Source organism: Rhinolophus hipposideros (genome assembly GCF_964194185.1).
Source record: "Rhinolophus hipposideros genome assembly, chromosome: 15".
Classification (NCBI taxonomy): Eukaryota; Metazoa; Chordata; class Mammalia; order Chiroptera; family Rhinolophidae; genus Rhinolophus; species Rhinolophus hipposideros.
The window spans coordinates 33,618,837-33,635,951 of NC_138061.1; the positions used below are offsets into that span (position 1 = coordinate 33,618,837).

Here is a 17,115-nt window from a genome sequence, read left to right on the forward strand (position 1 = left end):
CAAGGTGGAATCTGCAGAAATTAGTGGCCAGTTAGATATAATAGATGAGGGAGTGAGAGACAGATCTCCAAGTGGCCATAGTGTGGGTCAGATTCAGTTTGCATTTGTTTTGTCTGTTTTTGCCATTTTAAAAAATTAACTTTAAACTCCATTGGGTGAGGTTTTCCCTATTCTGTGTGCATGGTCCTCTCCATTCCCTATTCTCTGCAACCCAGCTGGGCTACACTTGCCCCGTCCCTCAGGGCATCTGAAGTTGAGAACCTGGTGGAATGACTTTCCTAGACAGCTTATTCTGGGGGTGTGAGAGGAGACAGGGGTGAGGCAAGACTAAGGAGTGGTGGGGGCAGGGTGACTCCTCTGATGCTGGCTCTGTCACCATCCCCAACTTCTAGCCTCCACTCCTACCCCCGACCCCAATCTCTTGACTGACCACTATTGGATTCTCTGCAGGAAAAAGAGGAGGAAAGAAAGGACCTCGACTTTTTCCCTCATAGATGCCTTGAAAAGCTCCTGTGATACATGTACTAAATGTCGTGTCAGATTTCTAATCCTTATTGCAGGAATGCAGGATTACTTTTACTTTACAAATAAGTAAACTGAGGCAGTTTAGGTAAGCCAGACTGCCAATATGCTTTTAAAAACTGCATTGAAGTTTCTTAAAAACAGAGAGAGGATAGTAAAGCATGGCCTCATCCTTTTTCTAAGCCATTTGACTTTTTTCATAGCCCTGATGTACTTGTATGATAGAATCAGAGGCACACACAATTTTGTTCTTCTTGCTGAACGAGCATAAAGTAGAAGGATTTTAGGTCTCATTTTTAAAAAGCAGTCTGGAAACAAAGGAAAGGAATGGAATGGAGTGTAATGGAAATAAAGAGCCTGTGTTAGCCTTTCCCAGTCTTCTCGGGACAGATGAGATCACCACTGTACAAATCAGCTGGGTGTAAAAGCCAACAGATTTTGGAAACATTGATTATGTCCTAACATTCTTGAGTGCTGCTAGAGTGAGTCTGTGTCCAAGGATTACAGATTAACTAGATGAATATTAAACTGGCTTGGCTGGTTTCAGACTTAGAGAGGCAGTTAATCAGTTGAGTGGGAACATGAGTAGATCATCTTCAGAGTTTTGGTAGTTGGGTTCGAAGAATGAACCCCAGGGGAAAACTATAGTGATTAGTTGTCGTTAGGGCTCTGCAAAGTTTTCCTTATTGTAATGACAACAAGGCAAAGTTTTCAAATTGTTCTTTTACATTTAGCAGTAGACTGGGTAGATGGATATTGAAGAAAATGTAGATGATAGAACAGCTGTAATTCTGATGGTTTGTTCTCTCTCTGTGATGATGGGAAATATCTGAGCCTGGAATTTCTTTATGTAATTAGGTTCAGATTTCAACTTTATCTTTGTTGGTGGTTTGGGTCATCTTCTAGGACCGTTAGTTTTGGGAATACAAAGGATTTGGGAACCTAATTATACACAGAGGGCAAAGGTTCCAGTTATGTAGAGAAATCTGTAAGTCCACTTCATATTTAAAGGAAAGCTAATGTAGGGAGCATCAGTTTTTAATTGTACAGTGCAGCCTGTGTTTAAAAACATAGCATGTGCTTAAAAGACAAATATACCTTTTCTTATCCAAAGACAAAATACGTGTTTATCAGAGAATTTAGAAAATACTGGAAAAAATAAGACAGGAAATTATTTTATAATTGTATCACCCAATGGTAACAGAAGTCTTTGATATACACCGTCTGTACTTTTTTCCTATAGATATTTGTAATACATGTGTGTTTACAAAATGTTTTCTTTTCCTGTCTCCATTCGATCTCTAGTGGATGTGAATATTGTGTTGTATAATGATGTGTTTAATGAATTCTCACTATAGAACTTTTAGGTTGTTTCTAGTTTTTTGCCATAGTAAATGATTCTTTGAATTTTCTGGTTAATTAATATTTACATTCCATCACAGAATGACTCAAATGGAGGCTCAGGTTATGGGAAATGGCATTAGCTAATTAGTCTTGCTGGTGTAAGACTTTCCATGAAAAGGATGAGACAGTTTTGTGTTTCATATTATAAGAGAACAGCTAGAATCTTGATTTATAGTATACAATTGAAGTGGCTGGTTTCTTGTCAATGTCATATCTACTAATTTTGTCGGCCCAAAATTATCTATTTTTCTCTGGAACACTGAGACTTGCTACATTGGAATGGGTCATTTTGGGAGGAAGGCATAAAAAGGGAGGCTATCAGTTGGGAAAGTTATAGGGCAATTACTAAGAAAGAATACATTTCAGATATTGCGAAATCTAAATCTCAAACATCATTAAATAAACAAGGCATGGAGGAGACCAAAAGATGTCATCATACGAGGTTCTTTCATCAGCCTGAAGTCTAACAGCCGAAGTGGACTGAAAAGCACGTATGTGCACTTCAGCACACTCTTATTTCTTATATCTAAACAAAACAGGTCAGCGTATACTTAGTTCAAGATGCTGTGTCATAAGGGCTGATTTTACTTGCTAACCAGAGTTAAAATTGTGAGTGCTGCATGCAACAGCAATTTAAAATAAAGGACAATTTAAAGGTTAAGGCATCAAAAGTAATCTAAAATTTCCCCAACTGTGTAGATTGAAATAAAAATGTAGGTCCTTCAGCTGAGACTGTGTGGTTGTTATTCTAGCCATTTTTTCTTCACATAAAGAACAGTTTAATGAATTCTGCCTATTTAACTCTTTAAATGTTAAATAACAAAATGAAATCTATAGCTAATTAGACTGGTTTGGAGAAAAACATTCAGGAGCTATCCAAATTGAGTTAGAGAAGAATTAAATACCTACCTCATTGCCCTAAATGGTCCATTAGGTTATTACTGACTTTTATGGAAAGTTCTAGTAGATGTAAAGGCCTTCATCTGGACTTGAAGTATTTATAAAAAGGCATTCGTCTCTTTCATAATCATTTCTTGATTTGCATTGCTCTTTAACAGGGTAACCACAGGTAGTTTTCTATGATCAAGTCGGAGCAAAACATTACATGCTCACCAAATTTTGATCTCACATTAAGTTTCTTACACAAGCTAGTAGAGGGAAATCATGCATATATACCCACGTCACTTTGGCAGTTGTTTTTAGAGATTTGATGCATGAACTTGTACTTCTGCACGCACACCTTCCTTCTCTCATTTGCCATTATCATCATTTAGAAACATCTGGACTTCCCCTTGGTTTCTTCATTGACAACCCAGCTATGTTTGTTCAGTCTTGGAATCCAACGTGCCATAAAAAAAAATAAGAAAAATCCAGTTTTTAATTTCATAACACTCATTTTAAAAGTCCACTGAATCTTCAAAGAAGAATAAATTGCACTCAGTATAATAATGTTTTCCATTTTATGCACTGCTTTATGTTTTCGAAAGCATTGTCAGGTCCATGTAAATTCCCTTAACTAGTTCCATCCAGTGGATGGAATAAATTATTCATTATAGGAAACTGAGGCATTAGGTTTAGAGTACAAGTTAATGACACAGCAAGCATTAGAACTCAGATTTTCTGAGCAATTACTCCATGGATAATTGTATAATATTATGTATTTCATGGTATTCTAATTCTTGAAAATTGGTGTTCAGTGTATAATTCATATGGTGGCTTTTTGCTTACACAACGTCTTATTTCTAGACAATGCCAGATAAGATAATATAATAGATTTTTATTTAAGGATAAACAAATATTCAGAAAAGATTTGTTTAGTGATTGTACTTGGTTAATGTTTCTTTCATTACCAGGATAATAGCTTTAATTAGTTTTTCTGTTGGAGATCTGGCTTTGATAATTTAACTGTAAATAGTTTGTAGCGTGTCATGGCATATTATCTGATGGTGTTTATAATATTAAAGACTAAAATATCTATTTTAAGAATTTGAGCCAAATCATATTTGGCAGATTTATTTTTTATTTAGTTGAGGGCCAATAGGAAACCATGTTGAGTAGAATCTATAATGAATATGCTGTTGTTTCTGCTCTTTATTCTATAGGATTCCATCACTTTTTAAAAGGCTTTTTTAGACTCTCCTTTATATATATGCTCAAATCTGTGAGGCCATTGAATATTTGCAGTGGAAGAGCCCTGACCAACTAGCCCCAGGGCCAGCTCTTTGCTGTGTAGGAGACTTCAGACAAATCACAATCTCACTGGACTTTAGTTTACTTATATCTAAAAATTACAGCTGAACGAGAGTTCCAACACCTCTTCGGTCTCTCATATTCTGTGGTGTTTTAATAAAGAGTTTATGTACAGTTATTACTCTTCTATTACTTCTTCCAGTTCTGAGAAATACATCTCATGATTTGAGCTATGCATTATTTCTTAACATTCTCCCAGGAATGGATTCAGCATGGCTTTTCTGCGTGATGGTGACGGTAGCTGTTTTCTGAGCCCAGTCTAATGTATAGTCTTCTGGGTCTAGATGTGAAAACACCTCGCCTCTCCCTTTTCAGAAATGCCACAGTGTATTCTGAATGGAGTGTGTGCGTCCAGGGGAGAGTCTCACCTCGCCTTCTACAGCTGGGCTAAGTCCTTACCTCTCTTAGCAGTGGCCTTTGAAGTACTGAATAGCCATCTAACAATTTACTTGCATAAAAATGAGCTTTCTCCCTTTGTACCATTACAGCGTCAGCTTCAGGATAACAGCAGGTATAACTTTATTTTCAAGCTTCAAAACTTGCTTGAAAAATAAAGGGTGGTTTTCTTGTGAAATTTGGAAGGTTGTTTTTACTCATCTGTATCAGAATAATTGGGCTTTTGAAAATGCCATTTGGAAGTGGCTGCATCGGTAAATATTTATGACATGTCACTACGGGCCCAGTTGGGCGTGAGAAAGGAAGCAGGACATTATGGAAACAACAAGACATATTTCTTGGAGTAATTAATGTCTTTCATTCCTTTTACATGATTGGATTGTCACAGTAGTAGCAATCCTTATGAAGATAGGTAAGGTAGTTGTTAATCCTATTTTCCAAAGGAAACCGATGCTTGGAGAGGTTAAAGGACCTTGTCAAGAAGGGAACTACCTAAGTTGGGTCCCAACTGCAGGCTCCCTGACTCACACTGTCTGTGTTCCTTCTACCACGCCATGCGTACAAAACAGTTAAATTGCATTATGTGTCGCAGATACTAGTGATGTAGGAAATCAGGGAGGGGGAAAGGATTGTAAAGTAGAGTAGTCAGGAAAGGCTTTGCAGAGAAGGGCCTAGAAGACTAAGGAAAGAGCCTAGACTTGTTGAAGAGGAGTAAACAGAGAATTCCAAGATGGGGGTAAGCACAGGGATTCTTGAGGAGGGAACAATTTTGTTGCCCTAGTTATTAAGGGAAGCCATTTACTTCTCTGGCCGTCTCTTAAGAGTTCCTCTGGCTCTCTGATGAACTTGCCTTTGCAAGATTAGTGTTCCTTCATTTGGATGGAGGCTTACAATGCCCGTGTGTGTGTGTGTGTGTGTGTGTGTGTGTGTGTGTGTGTGTGTGTGTGTGTGTGTTGGCCTATATTGTTTCCTACCATTTGATTTTTTTCTATTTTAAAAAGTATCAGTTAAGAGGAGCTTATTTGTCTGTTCCCCCATACTAATACTGGTTAAGTATTTTAATGAATAATACACTGAACTAGGACTCAGAACCTTAACTTAAAGCTCTTTGATGCAAGCTGCAACTTTCTGGAACTTAGTTTCCTCATTTATAAATGAGGGAGTTGGGTCACATCATTAATTTTTACATGGTGGGATTTCACGAAACACCCTAGGGGCTGGGGGTAGAAAGGTCATCAGAGCAGGGAGGACTCTGGCCTTTTGCTCCACCTGTGTTTCCACTCAGGCAACAGCGTTTATTACTCTGTCATAGATTTAGGGTCCAGGCACATTTGGGAAAAGGGATTCATTGATTTGTGTGAAAGAATATAAAATTGTTGGATCAGATGATCCTTAAGCTCAACATTTCTGTGATATCTACTAAGTTATTGTGTGTTATATACATTTTAAAAACATTTCTTCGCCAGATACAATAAAAGGTTAAGCAGAATTGCCACATTCTTTCAGGAATATTATCTCAGGAAGCGTGTAAGTGCAAAGAGAATCGTTGATTCATACGGAGCAGTGTGCAAAGCACTTCTGAAATATTTCTTAGAAAATACACCATTGGAGAGGCTGTAAAACATTTCCCCTTTGACACTGTTTATTGTTAGGTCCATTTAAAGCCCTCTCCAGGAAGACTAACCAGTGAATCCGTGGTCCCTTCAAGTCAGAATACATGTTTGAAAACGATGGACTTCTCAATAACCGGTTTTCCATCTTCCTTATTAATATTAAGTTTGTGCATTTGGGGCAGGGGGCATTGTTTTGGAAGTCCCAATAGCTTGTCTTTTTCTCTTGCCTCTGCAGAAGGAAGAATCTGGTTCAAAAATGAGGTGAATAGATGCTCAGGTCCTCAGGAGCCTGGACAGCTACATGAGGTGTTTTAAAAACTGCCCCGACCGTCTTGCCACCCAGTCTCTTGTCATGAGGCCTGACGGGATGAATGTGCTGTGGCGCGCCCGCGTCCTGCCCTGTAGGAACCGTGACTGCTGACCCGCTGAGCGCAAGCTGAGGACTGCATGTCGTCTGCCAGTACAATGAAGGAAGTGGGCTATTGGTCACCCAGCACGGTGGCAGACTGGCTGCTGGAGAATGCTATGCCAGAATACTGTGAGCCTCTGGAACATTTCACAGGCCGGGACTTGATCAACCTAACCCAAGAGGATTTCACAAAACCCCCCTTGTGCCGAGTCTCCTCCGACAACGGGCAGCGTCTCTTGGACATGATAGAGACCCTGAAAATGGAGCGCCATCTGGAAGCACACAAGAATGGCCATGCCAACGGGCACCTCAGCATTGGCACAGATGTCACCACCCCGGACAGCAGTTTCAGCATCAAGGTCAAACCCAACGGGATGCCAAATGGCTATAGGAAGGAGATGATAAAGATCCCCATGCCCGAACCGGAGCGCTCCCAGTACCCCATGGAGTGGGGCAAAACGATTCTGGCCTTTCTTTATGCACTTTCCTGTTTTGTCCTCACCACAGTGATGATCTCGGTCGTCCATGAACGAGTGCCTCCTAAGGAGGTGCAGCCTCCACTACCGGACACATTTTTTGACCATTTTAACCGGGTGCAGTGGGCCTTTTCTATTTGTGAAATTAACGGCATGATCCTTGTGGGACTCTGGTTAATTCAGTGGCTGCTCTTAAAATACAAGTAAGTAAAGCAGAAATGCTCAGGTTCAGGGATTGAGGGGTTTGCACTGCAGATGTCTTATAGTCATTATTTGGAAATGAAATGTGTCAAGCAGTGGAGACAAAGCATGTTATCTCCCACACCTTTTTGAAGCCACATACCCAACGAAAGCTCTGGCAGTTTTAAGAACAGGCCGTGTTTATTGCCTTCTTTCTACAAGGTTTGTACAGAATGGTGAATAGAATTGTTCGAGATGCTGTTCTTCTGTTTTAATGTCACAGGAGAGAACACCTACAGACACCTTCAGAGGGTGCAAGCTATTGAACCACAGACAAATTATCCAATCTTGGTGTTATTATCTCATGAAACAAATTGTTGACAGGTGGTCTAAGCACCGTGAATGGCTGTACAGTATAGCTTTTCCCACACAGAAGCAGACCTCTGGAACCTTCGTAATGTGTGTCTAAAGAGGTTTCACACATAGAATTCAGAACAGCTATTCCAGAGTGGCTTGGGCTTTGGGACAAGGACATTCTCAAGGAATGACTTTGTTTAGATAGGTGGAATACAGATGAACCTGCATGGCTCTTCTGGAGTGTGTGGCAACTAAAAGCAGTGTGTGGCTATTCCATTCAAGTTTCTCTGGATTTTAAATAGGCACCATCTTTTAGTTTCAGGTGGATCTAAAGTGGCTTTCATGTCCCTAGCTCTAAACTCAACACAGTTCCCCTCAGGCAAGCTGTTTGCTTGGGTTGCCTGTAACAAACTAAGCACCTACGTTTCCCTCTTCATTGATGTCTGGTTTTGCTATTATCAGAACGTCTTTATGGCTTCCATGCATAGGAGTTGGAAACTGGCTTGTTAAGGAACTGAGTTTCTTCGTTGTGTTGAGTGTCTCTATGTTTCATGACCCATAGTATGGTTGAAGATGATTAAGAAAATCATCTTAAATCTGGAAAACAAAATGCAGACAGTTTCTGCTGAACATGATCTGACAGAAATGATGAGTATTTTCCGGGTATGTTCACATGGACTGTGTTTTTCACCTTATAAACTACATATCTGCAAATGGAAATAAGAGCAGTTCCTGACTGCCAGGAAAAGAACTATAACTTGTGTAAAGGAAGTTGTTTAAGTGGCCAGTGTTTATTTTGGAGCTGGTTTGGCAATCCTAGACTGTAAGCTAAATTTGAAATAGGAATGATGATCTGTGCTGCATTTGATTTGGTAGAAGACCTTTTTTTGTTTGTTTTAGTTTTTTAAGAGGCTAAATAGATAGGAATAAGCTTTGGAAATACGAGATGCTCATGAGTTTATTAATCACATTCTTTTGGCTGCCATTCTAATTCAGTTTCTGCTTTGACTTTGAAACTTTTGACTTCTAAACTTCTTTTCTTAAAAACACGTTAGAAAAAAATGCCAGTATTTTTTCTTTAAAAAGTCGTGGTCAACTAAATTATGTTTCCTGTGTTTTTCCTGATGGTTATTGTGTTGTTTAGGAGAGTTTGTTTTCTGTTTTTTTATAAAATTTTTTACATGCAAGCAAATAGTTTACTGACCCAGAATATAACTTTGAGTAAGTGATACCATGCATGAGTCCAAATATTTCACAAAACTGTGACTTTTAAATAATTTTATTTTTGCTATGGTAATAAAGGAAGGTCCTAACCATAGGGTTAATTTCTTTGAAATATATTACTGTTTATATTTCTCTCAGCAGGGACTTTTTCTTATATCTGTTTCGCTTTAAGCGTTCTATTTGTGTATTTTACTGGTACTATTGCCAGTACTGTATTCACTTGTATATTTAAATTATTAAGTAGCAATAAATCAATTAATTTGTGCCTTGGACAAAACTAACCCAGGGCTGGGTGGTGTGGGTAGTAAACCTCTAAATCTCGGGAGCCTAGTTTTTCTCACAGGTTAAAAAAAAGGGCCTCTCAGTTTAGGTGATTTCTGTTGTTCTATACAACTATGTTTTATTTGATTCTAACATGATCGAATGGGCCAATTATGTTTGAATACTATTAGCTGCAGAGCATTTTTTTTTTGTCCAGAATACATCTAAGTAGGGATTATGTCAAGTCCTCTCTCTGGCTTCCATGTTGGCATGGTAGGGACGTGGGGAATGGAAGCCACGTGTTGTCACGGTAATCCCCACCCCTGTCCTACTGGGCCATGTCCCTGGTTTTCCATCTCCCTCTGTGAGACCTCTCTTCCTTGCATATGGCACACCAAACATGTAAGGAGTAAGAAGAAAGATGCAGATTGACGTGCCAGGCAGTGGGGATTGATGAACCGCCTTTCCCTAGCTCTCGTAAAGCAGACTGAAATGTTCTTTCGTGTCAGAGACCCCTTGTTTCTAATTATTTGCCTGTTGCAGTATAGGACTTTTATTTATTCAGCATGTTGGGGAAATGGATCTTTCTGGTTCTGGAATATTCTGTTTAACAGAGAATTCACCTCTCCCTCTTTTGTGCTTGACTCTTCTGAGTCTTGACCCTTTACCCAGCCTCCACCATGAGACTTACCACTCAGGAGACACACTGTGCACAACTCCTCAGACGTAAGCCTGATCGGCCAATAATCCCAACGGGGAATTTTACTTTGGTTTTAAGAGTCTTGGGGCCCTATCAGCCTATTCCTTTTTGCTTCTGTATCTTCTACTTTTTAGAGAAGAATCAGAGGCTGAAACTGTACAGGATGACTTATTGAGAAATGAGATCACTGGGATTTGGGCAACATCCCCCAATAATACACCCGTCAGCCAGATGTTTGAGGGGCTAGGAAACCTTAATGCTGAATCTGTGACATGTGACATTTGGGTCTATCCTCAGATTGTATGCAATTGTCCTTTACTGTTAAAAGTAAATTTTGGTTTTTGTATTTATTTTTCTTTTTTGGCTTCTTTTTATTCTTAACATCTCCCCCTCATGTCTGTATGTATATATGTTTGTATATACATATATCCACATGGGATCTCCATTACATTGCATAGTGGAAAGCAACAGTAATGCCTGACCTTGAGAACGTCTGGATTTTTAAAATTGTAAATAATATTGTCTCCCCATTTAGAATTGGACTTGCAAGCCACTGACTAGGAAAAATTCCTGGGAAATCTCTGCATTTGTGTCAGACTTCACTGCAAAACAGGTATCCCTTGTTTTCAGAAAGCATGATAAAGAATATGTTAAACAGACCTCGTAAGGACTTTTCATGCATGGCTAAATCATGGCTAACACATGGCTCCTCTGTGTGATACGCGTGGCTCAACTCTAGTAGGACATTGTAAACACCTGACAAAGAAGAAGGCCAGGGAGCAGGATTGTAGAACTTCCAAGTCAAGGGGTTTCTCGCCATCAGAGAAATCACTGTGACTTAGTGTGGCACTCATAGTACCTCAAACTCAAACTTGTCCAAAAGTAGATTTATCATCGTTTTCTTCCAACTTCTTCCTCCTAGGTGAGCAGTGGCATTTCCTAGAAACGTAGCTTTTTTTATACACATGCTAAGTTCTGCCCATTCTAATTGCACATTCATCACCGCTTTCTGTTCCTACCTATTGAAGTGTAATAGGTGCTAAAACTCCTTATCATGGAGGCCCAACTCCTTAGCATGAAGCTCGGGGTTCTTCATTATCTGGCTTGATCTGTCCGGCATCATCCTCAGCTACTCCAGTCCACAGTTTCCCTGGAACACTTGAAGCTCGTATCATATCCCATTGTGTGCCTTCTGTAGGTCTCCTTCGCTGCAATATTTTAAGTTCCTCGAGGAAAAAGACGAGATCCTATTCCTCATTCATCTTTATATCCCACTGCCCTGTACAGAGTCTGATACCGAGAAAGTGCTCACTTAAAATGTATTGATTCATTCATTCCGTGTGTATTTACTGAGCAACCTTCTATGTGCCAGGCACTGTTGTAGACCCCGGGGGTGCTGCAGTGAGCAGAGGCCACTGATGTCTCATGGAGCCTGTATTCTGGCTAGGCTAACACAGGCAGTAAACAAGTGAATATATCATACCAGGTACTGATAAGGGAGATGAAGAAAAATAAGCATAGAAAGGGTGAGAAAGTATTGGGGATAGAAGAGAGGGGCTGGTATTTTAGATAGGGTGATTGCAAGGTGCCTCAGTGAGGTGAGGTTGAGCAGACACCTGAATCAAATGAGGGTGAACACCATGCAGGTATTTGGGGCCAGACAGGAAATAGAGCAATTGCAGGGTACTCAAGGTTTATTTGAGAACAGCTGGAGGCCTGTTTGGCAAAGTGAGCTGTGTGGAAAGTGGTAACACAGGAAGTCAGCAAGGTGTGGATGGTGGATCAGGTAGGGCATTGTCAGCCATGGCTAAATAGTTTGTATTTTGTTCCAAGTCATTAGAGGAGAATGATATGAATAGATTTATATTTTAAAAGACTCACTCTGGAGTGAACAGTTGTGTAGAGTTCTAGAGAGACCGGTGGAACTGTCACTGAGTAGGTTCTTTGAAAATTGATGCCGTGCCAAAAGGGAAGGAACTGGAGACGGGGAATGGTGTTGGCAGATCCTGCGTAAGACCTGCTGTCACGTCTCTATTCAGAACTGTTTCTTGGGGCTTCGTTTCTCCTGCAGGAAGGAATAGATACAGTTTTCCAGTGTGGCTTTTCTGGGATCACACTCTTGAGAGTACTGGGATGGATTTTTAGATGTTTGGTGGCGCTATGTATCTCATATTCAAGAACCACTTAGGAAAAGATTTATTTTGTATTTTAACCTTTGATAAATGCTCTGGCTTTGGGGGCCTTATCTGATAGGTGGGTGTCTGCCAACATAAGAAAGTTTATCTACAGCACTTAGCTCTCTTTTATGAATGCAATGTAGTTTCCAAGGATGTAATTTTGCACTGATTGGCAACTGCCCTCTCAGATGCTAATTTGATTATTTTAGGTTTGTTTTATTCAGCAGATAGCCTCTCCACTAACATTTATCTTTCGTTTCACCCCATTGTAATTCCATCAGTGTTTCTTTTCACATTAAGTTGATTGAATCAAAGTACTTATCTTTTTCCTCTTCTAACCTCCCGAGGTAGTTTATAACCACAGTTATTGTCAACATTTCTTCAATTGTTTTTAGGTCTTTGATGGTTATGATTAACTAAAGTTCTTAAAAGCTCTTGGTATAAAGCATTTGATATGAAGCAGGTCTCTCCCGGTTCCTGTTCAATAGAATTTATTTTCCAAGTTCCACAAGAGCCTTTTCTTAAGGCTGTTTTATTTTATTATAAATTGACCGTATGTTGTGGACCACAGGCTGCTCTCTAATGGAGCCTCAGGGCATCTTTACATTGAGTTACTTATCAAGAATTGTTGAAGACTACATGCTAAAGATGCAGCAGCAAAACAAAGCTGCAGAGAGGTTATCTTCTGAGGAATTTGTTCTCATTGTAACATCTCAGTTTTTAAAAGGATGTGTGGTCCGAACTCTATGCAAGTATAAAACTCCTGAGGACAAAAATTCCCTCATGTTCTTGAAGCTATTGGGGGTTATCTATCCCATTATTCAATTGGCTGATAAGCTGTCATACTCCTCTCCAGCAATAAAGCAAGATAAGAGCTCAGGGAGAACCTCTTCTCCTCCTTTCTTCTTCTTCAACAGGTACCCACATCTGTTATGTGCTTATTCAGAGTCTGTTTTATTCTGTTTCTTTTTATCCATGTTGTCAAAAATCATTACCATCCTATTCAAGTGACAGATTCCATACCAGCTAATATTTGAGTAACAAGAAATTTTTATATGCATTGTATCATGTGATCCAATCACTCCTCAAAATAAGTAGTGTTATTCGCTCTCAGTGAGGAGAACTAAGACTCAGAGGAGCTATTGACTTGCCTGAGGCCCCACATGGTATATTTTGGGGATCTAAGGCAGTTCAGTATAAATTCAGTCTAGGTCATGGTATAACAGGCACCTATTCCCTGCAAAAACAGTTTCTTAGTAGGTATAGTGGTATCGATTCTATGTCCGTAGGACAGATAGAATAAAACAAGTGTTTGATAATCAGGTTTATGTGTCACATACCATCCGGGACACACGTGCATTTGCCCCAGAAGGGAACTGCCACCTCTGAGAGCTTTCATCTCTTGCTGTTCCACCATAGTGTATAGAAAATGTACTTAGCTTTGTCCTGACTGCTGTTCTGTAACCCTACGTGTGACATGGGACCTCCTCATTACTGGTCTGGGAAATCCCCTGAGCCACCAACTTCCGTCATGATTTTCCCCTGAAGACCACTGACCAGGAGTGCTCAACCTTCTTTCCCTTTCTGTTTCTAGTAAGTTTTCTCCTCTCCCATTAATTCTGACCCATTGTCCATCTGAGCTGTAGAGCCTGGGTTGAAATCCTATTTTCTTTCATTCCCTGGGGAACTTCCCTGTCCCGTTCCCATACAGTGTGACCTCTGCTTTGCCTCCTTTTACCAGGGGCACTATTCTGAGTGGGGAAGAACAGTCACTGCATGGGCTAGGTGACAGATTCAGCCCCAAGCTGTATCCACTTCTCGTTCTGGCATTAGGTAATTGGTGATCTTACCTGCTTTCACTTTTTCTAAGTTTTACCAATTTAGGTTTCAAGACCTAAATATAAGCCTAGCCTTAGGAATTGAAGGGAAACTAGGTTCGTCCTCTATAGCTCCCTAAATTTCAGTAACCCTAGCAATCTGGCTTTTAAGTTACCATAAATATTATAAGGAGAAGAGAGCAAAAAAAAATACATAGATGCAATACATTAGTTTTCATGAGTTAAGTTTTATTTAGGTTGGTGCAAGAATAAATGCGGTTTAAAAGGTTAAAAATAATTGCAAAAACTGCAATTACTTTTGCACCAACCTAATGTAACACTAAAGGAAATTAAGTAATAACATGTCGTTAGTAGGCCATTAGAAGACAAAGGTAAACAAAAAGAAGACAAAGGTAAAAAAAGAAAAAAAGTTACTTACCAGTATCATGTTGCCAGAGGTAAATATTGATGGTAATATTTGGGTTCACATCCCTTTTAACATTTTTCGGGGTGCTCATTTATTCATAATATATGCAGTACGTGTGTATTGTTAAATGATCTCATATTTGCCTTATATTTTCCAGCATGCCCAGGGATTATCTCTTTCCCTCTTCTCTTAAACAATCACCAGCCTAATTATTCGTGATCTGATGTAGAAGTCACCATATCTGTCCCCTACCAGCCTGTCAGTGTGGTGACTGGCAGTTAAGCATTCAGTTATACTGTAAATCTTACTCGTTTAAGATCATTCTTTCCCTCCAGCCACCTACTAACAGAATGAATTTTGTCAAGTCACTTAACTACTGTAGTAGCAGTTTCCTACCCTACAAAGTGGGAATGATGAAATAGTGTGTGTCTCAGCGCTGTTCTGTGGATCGAGTGAGAGAATATGTACAAAGCACTTGGCTGAGTCTTTGGCCCCCTCCTGGTGCCCAGACCTCCCATCCCCATCATAGTAAATGGCACCTCTGTCCTCCTCTGGCTCTCAGGCCAGATGTCTTGGTTTTGTTCTTGGTATTTGCTTCCACCCCACATCTGGTCTCTCTGTTAACCCCTACTTCTCACCACCTCTGTCGCTGCCCTAGGTCTAACCACTGTCATCTCTTACCTGGGTTGTTGAGAGGGCCTCCTGCTGGTCTCCGTGTTTCTGATCTTGCTTCCCTTAAGTCATTGTCAGCTTGGCAGACAGAGTGTGGCGGTGTAAGAGTGAGCTCTTCTCCCGCCTCATCTAGCATTAAGGCCGGAGTCCTCCTGCTGACCACGGAGGCGCTGTCAGACCCCACACTCTGTCCTCCTGGATCGCACGTCCCCGTGCACTCCACGCTCTGGTCGCTGTGGCCAGCAAACACTCCTGCACGCTTGTCTCTAATTTGGAATCTTCTCCCACAGATGTCCTCGTGGCTAACCCCCTCATACACAGGGATGCCTTCTCTGGCCAGCTTAGCCCCAAATTGTAACCTCTCTTCCCCCAGTGACAGTCTCACTTAATTTTACTCTTTAGCACTTATTGAACACGCTCTATATTTTATTTATTTATCCTGTGTGTTGTTAGTGTCCTCCACTGGACTGTAAGCACCACAAGGCAGGTTTGTGTCCGTTCTGTTCACTGCTGTATTCCTAGTGCCCAGAATAATGCCTAGAACATAACATTTTTGTTCTGTGAATAAATCAAAATAGCAGCAGTTAACATTTATGGAGTATTGCTCTATGCTAGTTACTGTGCCTAGAGTCCGATAAATGTTAGCCGCTGCTGGTGATGTCTATGCTTATTATGTTTCTAGAAACCTCCTGTTAAAAATGAGAGTATGTTACTTTTCAGGGTAATCTATTAGCCCAAGAGCAAATATGAATTGTTCAGTTCCACTAGCTGTGACTGAACAAGCCCCTAAGAATGTGACTCAAGGTGATTAATTTTTGATGAAGGGAAGGAATGAGGAAAAATCTGGGTAAACATGTACATATTTGCATTTTATATACCATATGTACATATTTGTATCATATATATATATATTTATACACACATGTGTTTATTACAGAGGGTGGCCTAAAAATGTATACACATTTTAAGAAAGGAAAAAAATATTGAAATTATAATACTCAATATATGCCGATAGCAAAAGATGAATACAGGTCATATGTATACATTTTTTTGGCACCCCGTATATGTGTATATACACATATACATATATTGTTTGTTGATATCCTAAAGTACCAAGATATATAGCTCCTTTCATTTTGTACATATGTATGTAGCAGTTTGTGGATGATACTTGATTTTAATTCTACATAACTATCTCCAGTAGATCAGATCAAGGTTGTCATTCAGATTTTATAGAGGAACATTTTTTCTTTACCTTACATTACAGTCTACCATATTTTGCAATGTATAACGCGCACCTGTGTTTTTGGCCCAAACTTTCAGGGGAAAACATCTTTCATTTTAATTTTTTAATTCAAATTTTTATTTGTTTATATTTAAGTACTTGTTTTTTGTATTATAAAGGAATTTTAGCACTTATTTTTTAGATATGATGGTACAAGAAATTTTCTGTAACAAATAATTACAAAACACAAGAACAGATACAAGGTCCAAAAAATTTTATGTACCGGTAACAAATTTACCATATTTGCTGTATTATAGAAGACCAAGAACTCTTCGTTGTTGCAAGTTCCAAAACTGTTATCATATTCCAGGATATTATTTTGCATACAGATAAGATTATTGATTTCTAGAGTTACACTTTTAACTCCCATGCATAAATAAAAGAATTAAAAACATTTATATAGATGTGGAATTAGTACCGCCCATGTATAATGCACATTTTTATTTTTCCCTCACAAATTTTGGCAAAAAAGTATGCATTATACATGGCAAAATGCAGTATATTTAACCCAGGAAATGATATATTTTTAAAAGGTAAGTTGAGTGGAGATAATTTGAGTGGAGATAAGTTGAGTAGAGAACAGTGTGATCTGTTCTTTGCAAATTCTCTAAACCAGGATCATTTCCTAAACTTAATGACTTTTGCAGTATATTTCAGATCTTTTACATGGGGCTTAGGAAAAAAAATAAATCTAAGCCACTGCCTTTTCTAAACTTGACAGTTTCACTAGTGAAAAGAGCAGCTACCGTAATTGAAAGTCTAGAGACCTGGGTTTTGTGTGGTGCTTTCATTGACTGACTCTCTGCCCCCCTATACTTAGTACTTAAACTCTTTACATCTTAATTTTTCCTTCTGTAAAATGGGATAATGATATATGTTAAACAGGAATGTGGTTAAAATAACTAACACCATAGATCTAAAATCTCTTTGAGTTGGATCTTAAAA

General features: G+C 39.4%; 1 protein-coding gene across 10 annotated transcripts in view; it reads left to right on the plus strand.

The window, feature by feature from the left end:
* Window positions 1-17,115, plus strand: part of SGMS1 (sphingomyelin synthase 1) — a 255,191-nt gene that overhangs the window by 210,166 nt on the left and 27,910 nt on the right. For all 10 annotated transcript variants that reach the window (XM_081075240.1, XM_081075239.1, XM_081075242.1 and 7 more), the window contains one exon: window positions 6,421-7,273. In XM_081075240.1, the coding sequence (XP_080931366.1) occupies window positions 6,633-7,273 (641 nt within the window). In that variant the 5' untranslated portion in view covers window positions 6,421-6,632. The remainder of the gene's footprint in view (window positions 1-6,420; window positions 7,274-17,115) is intronic.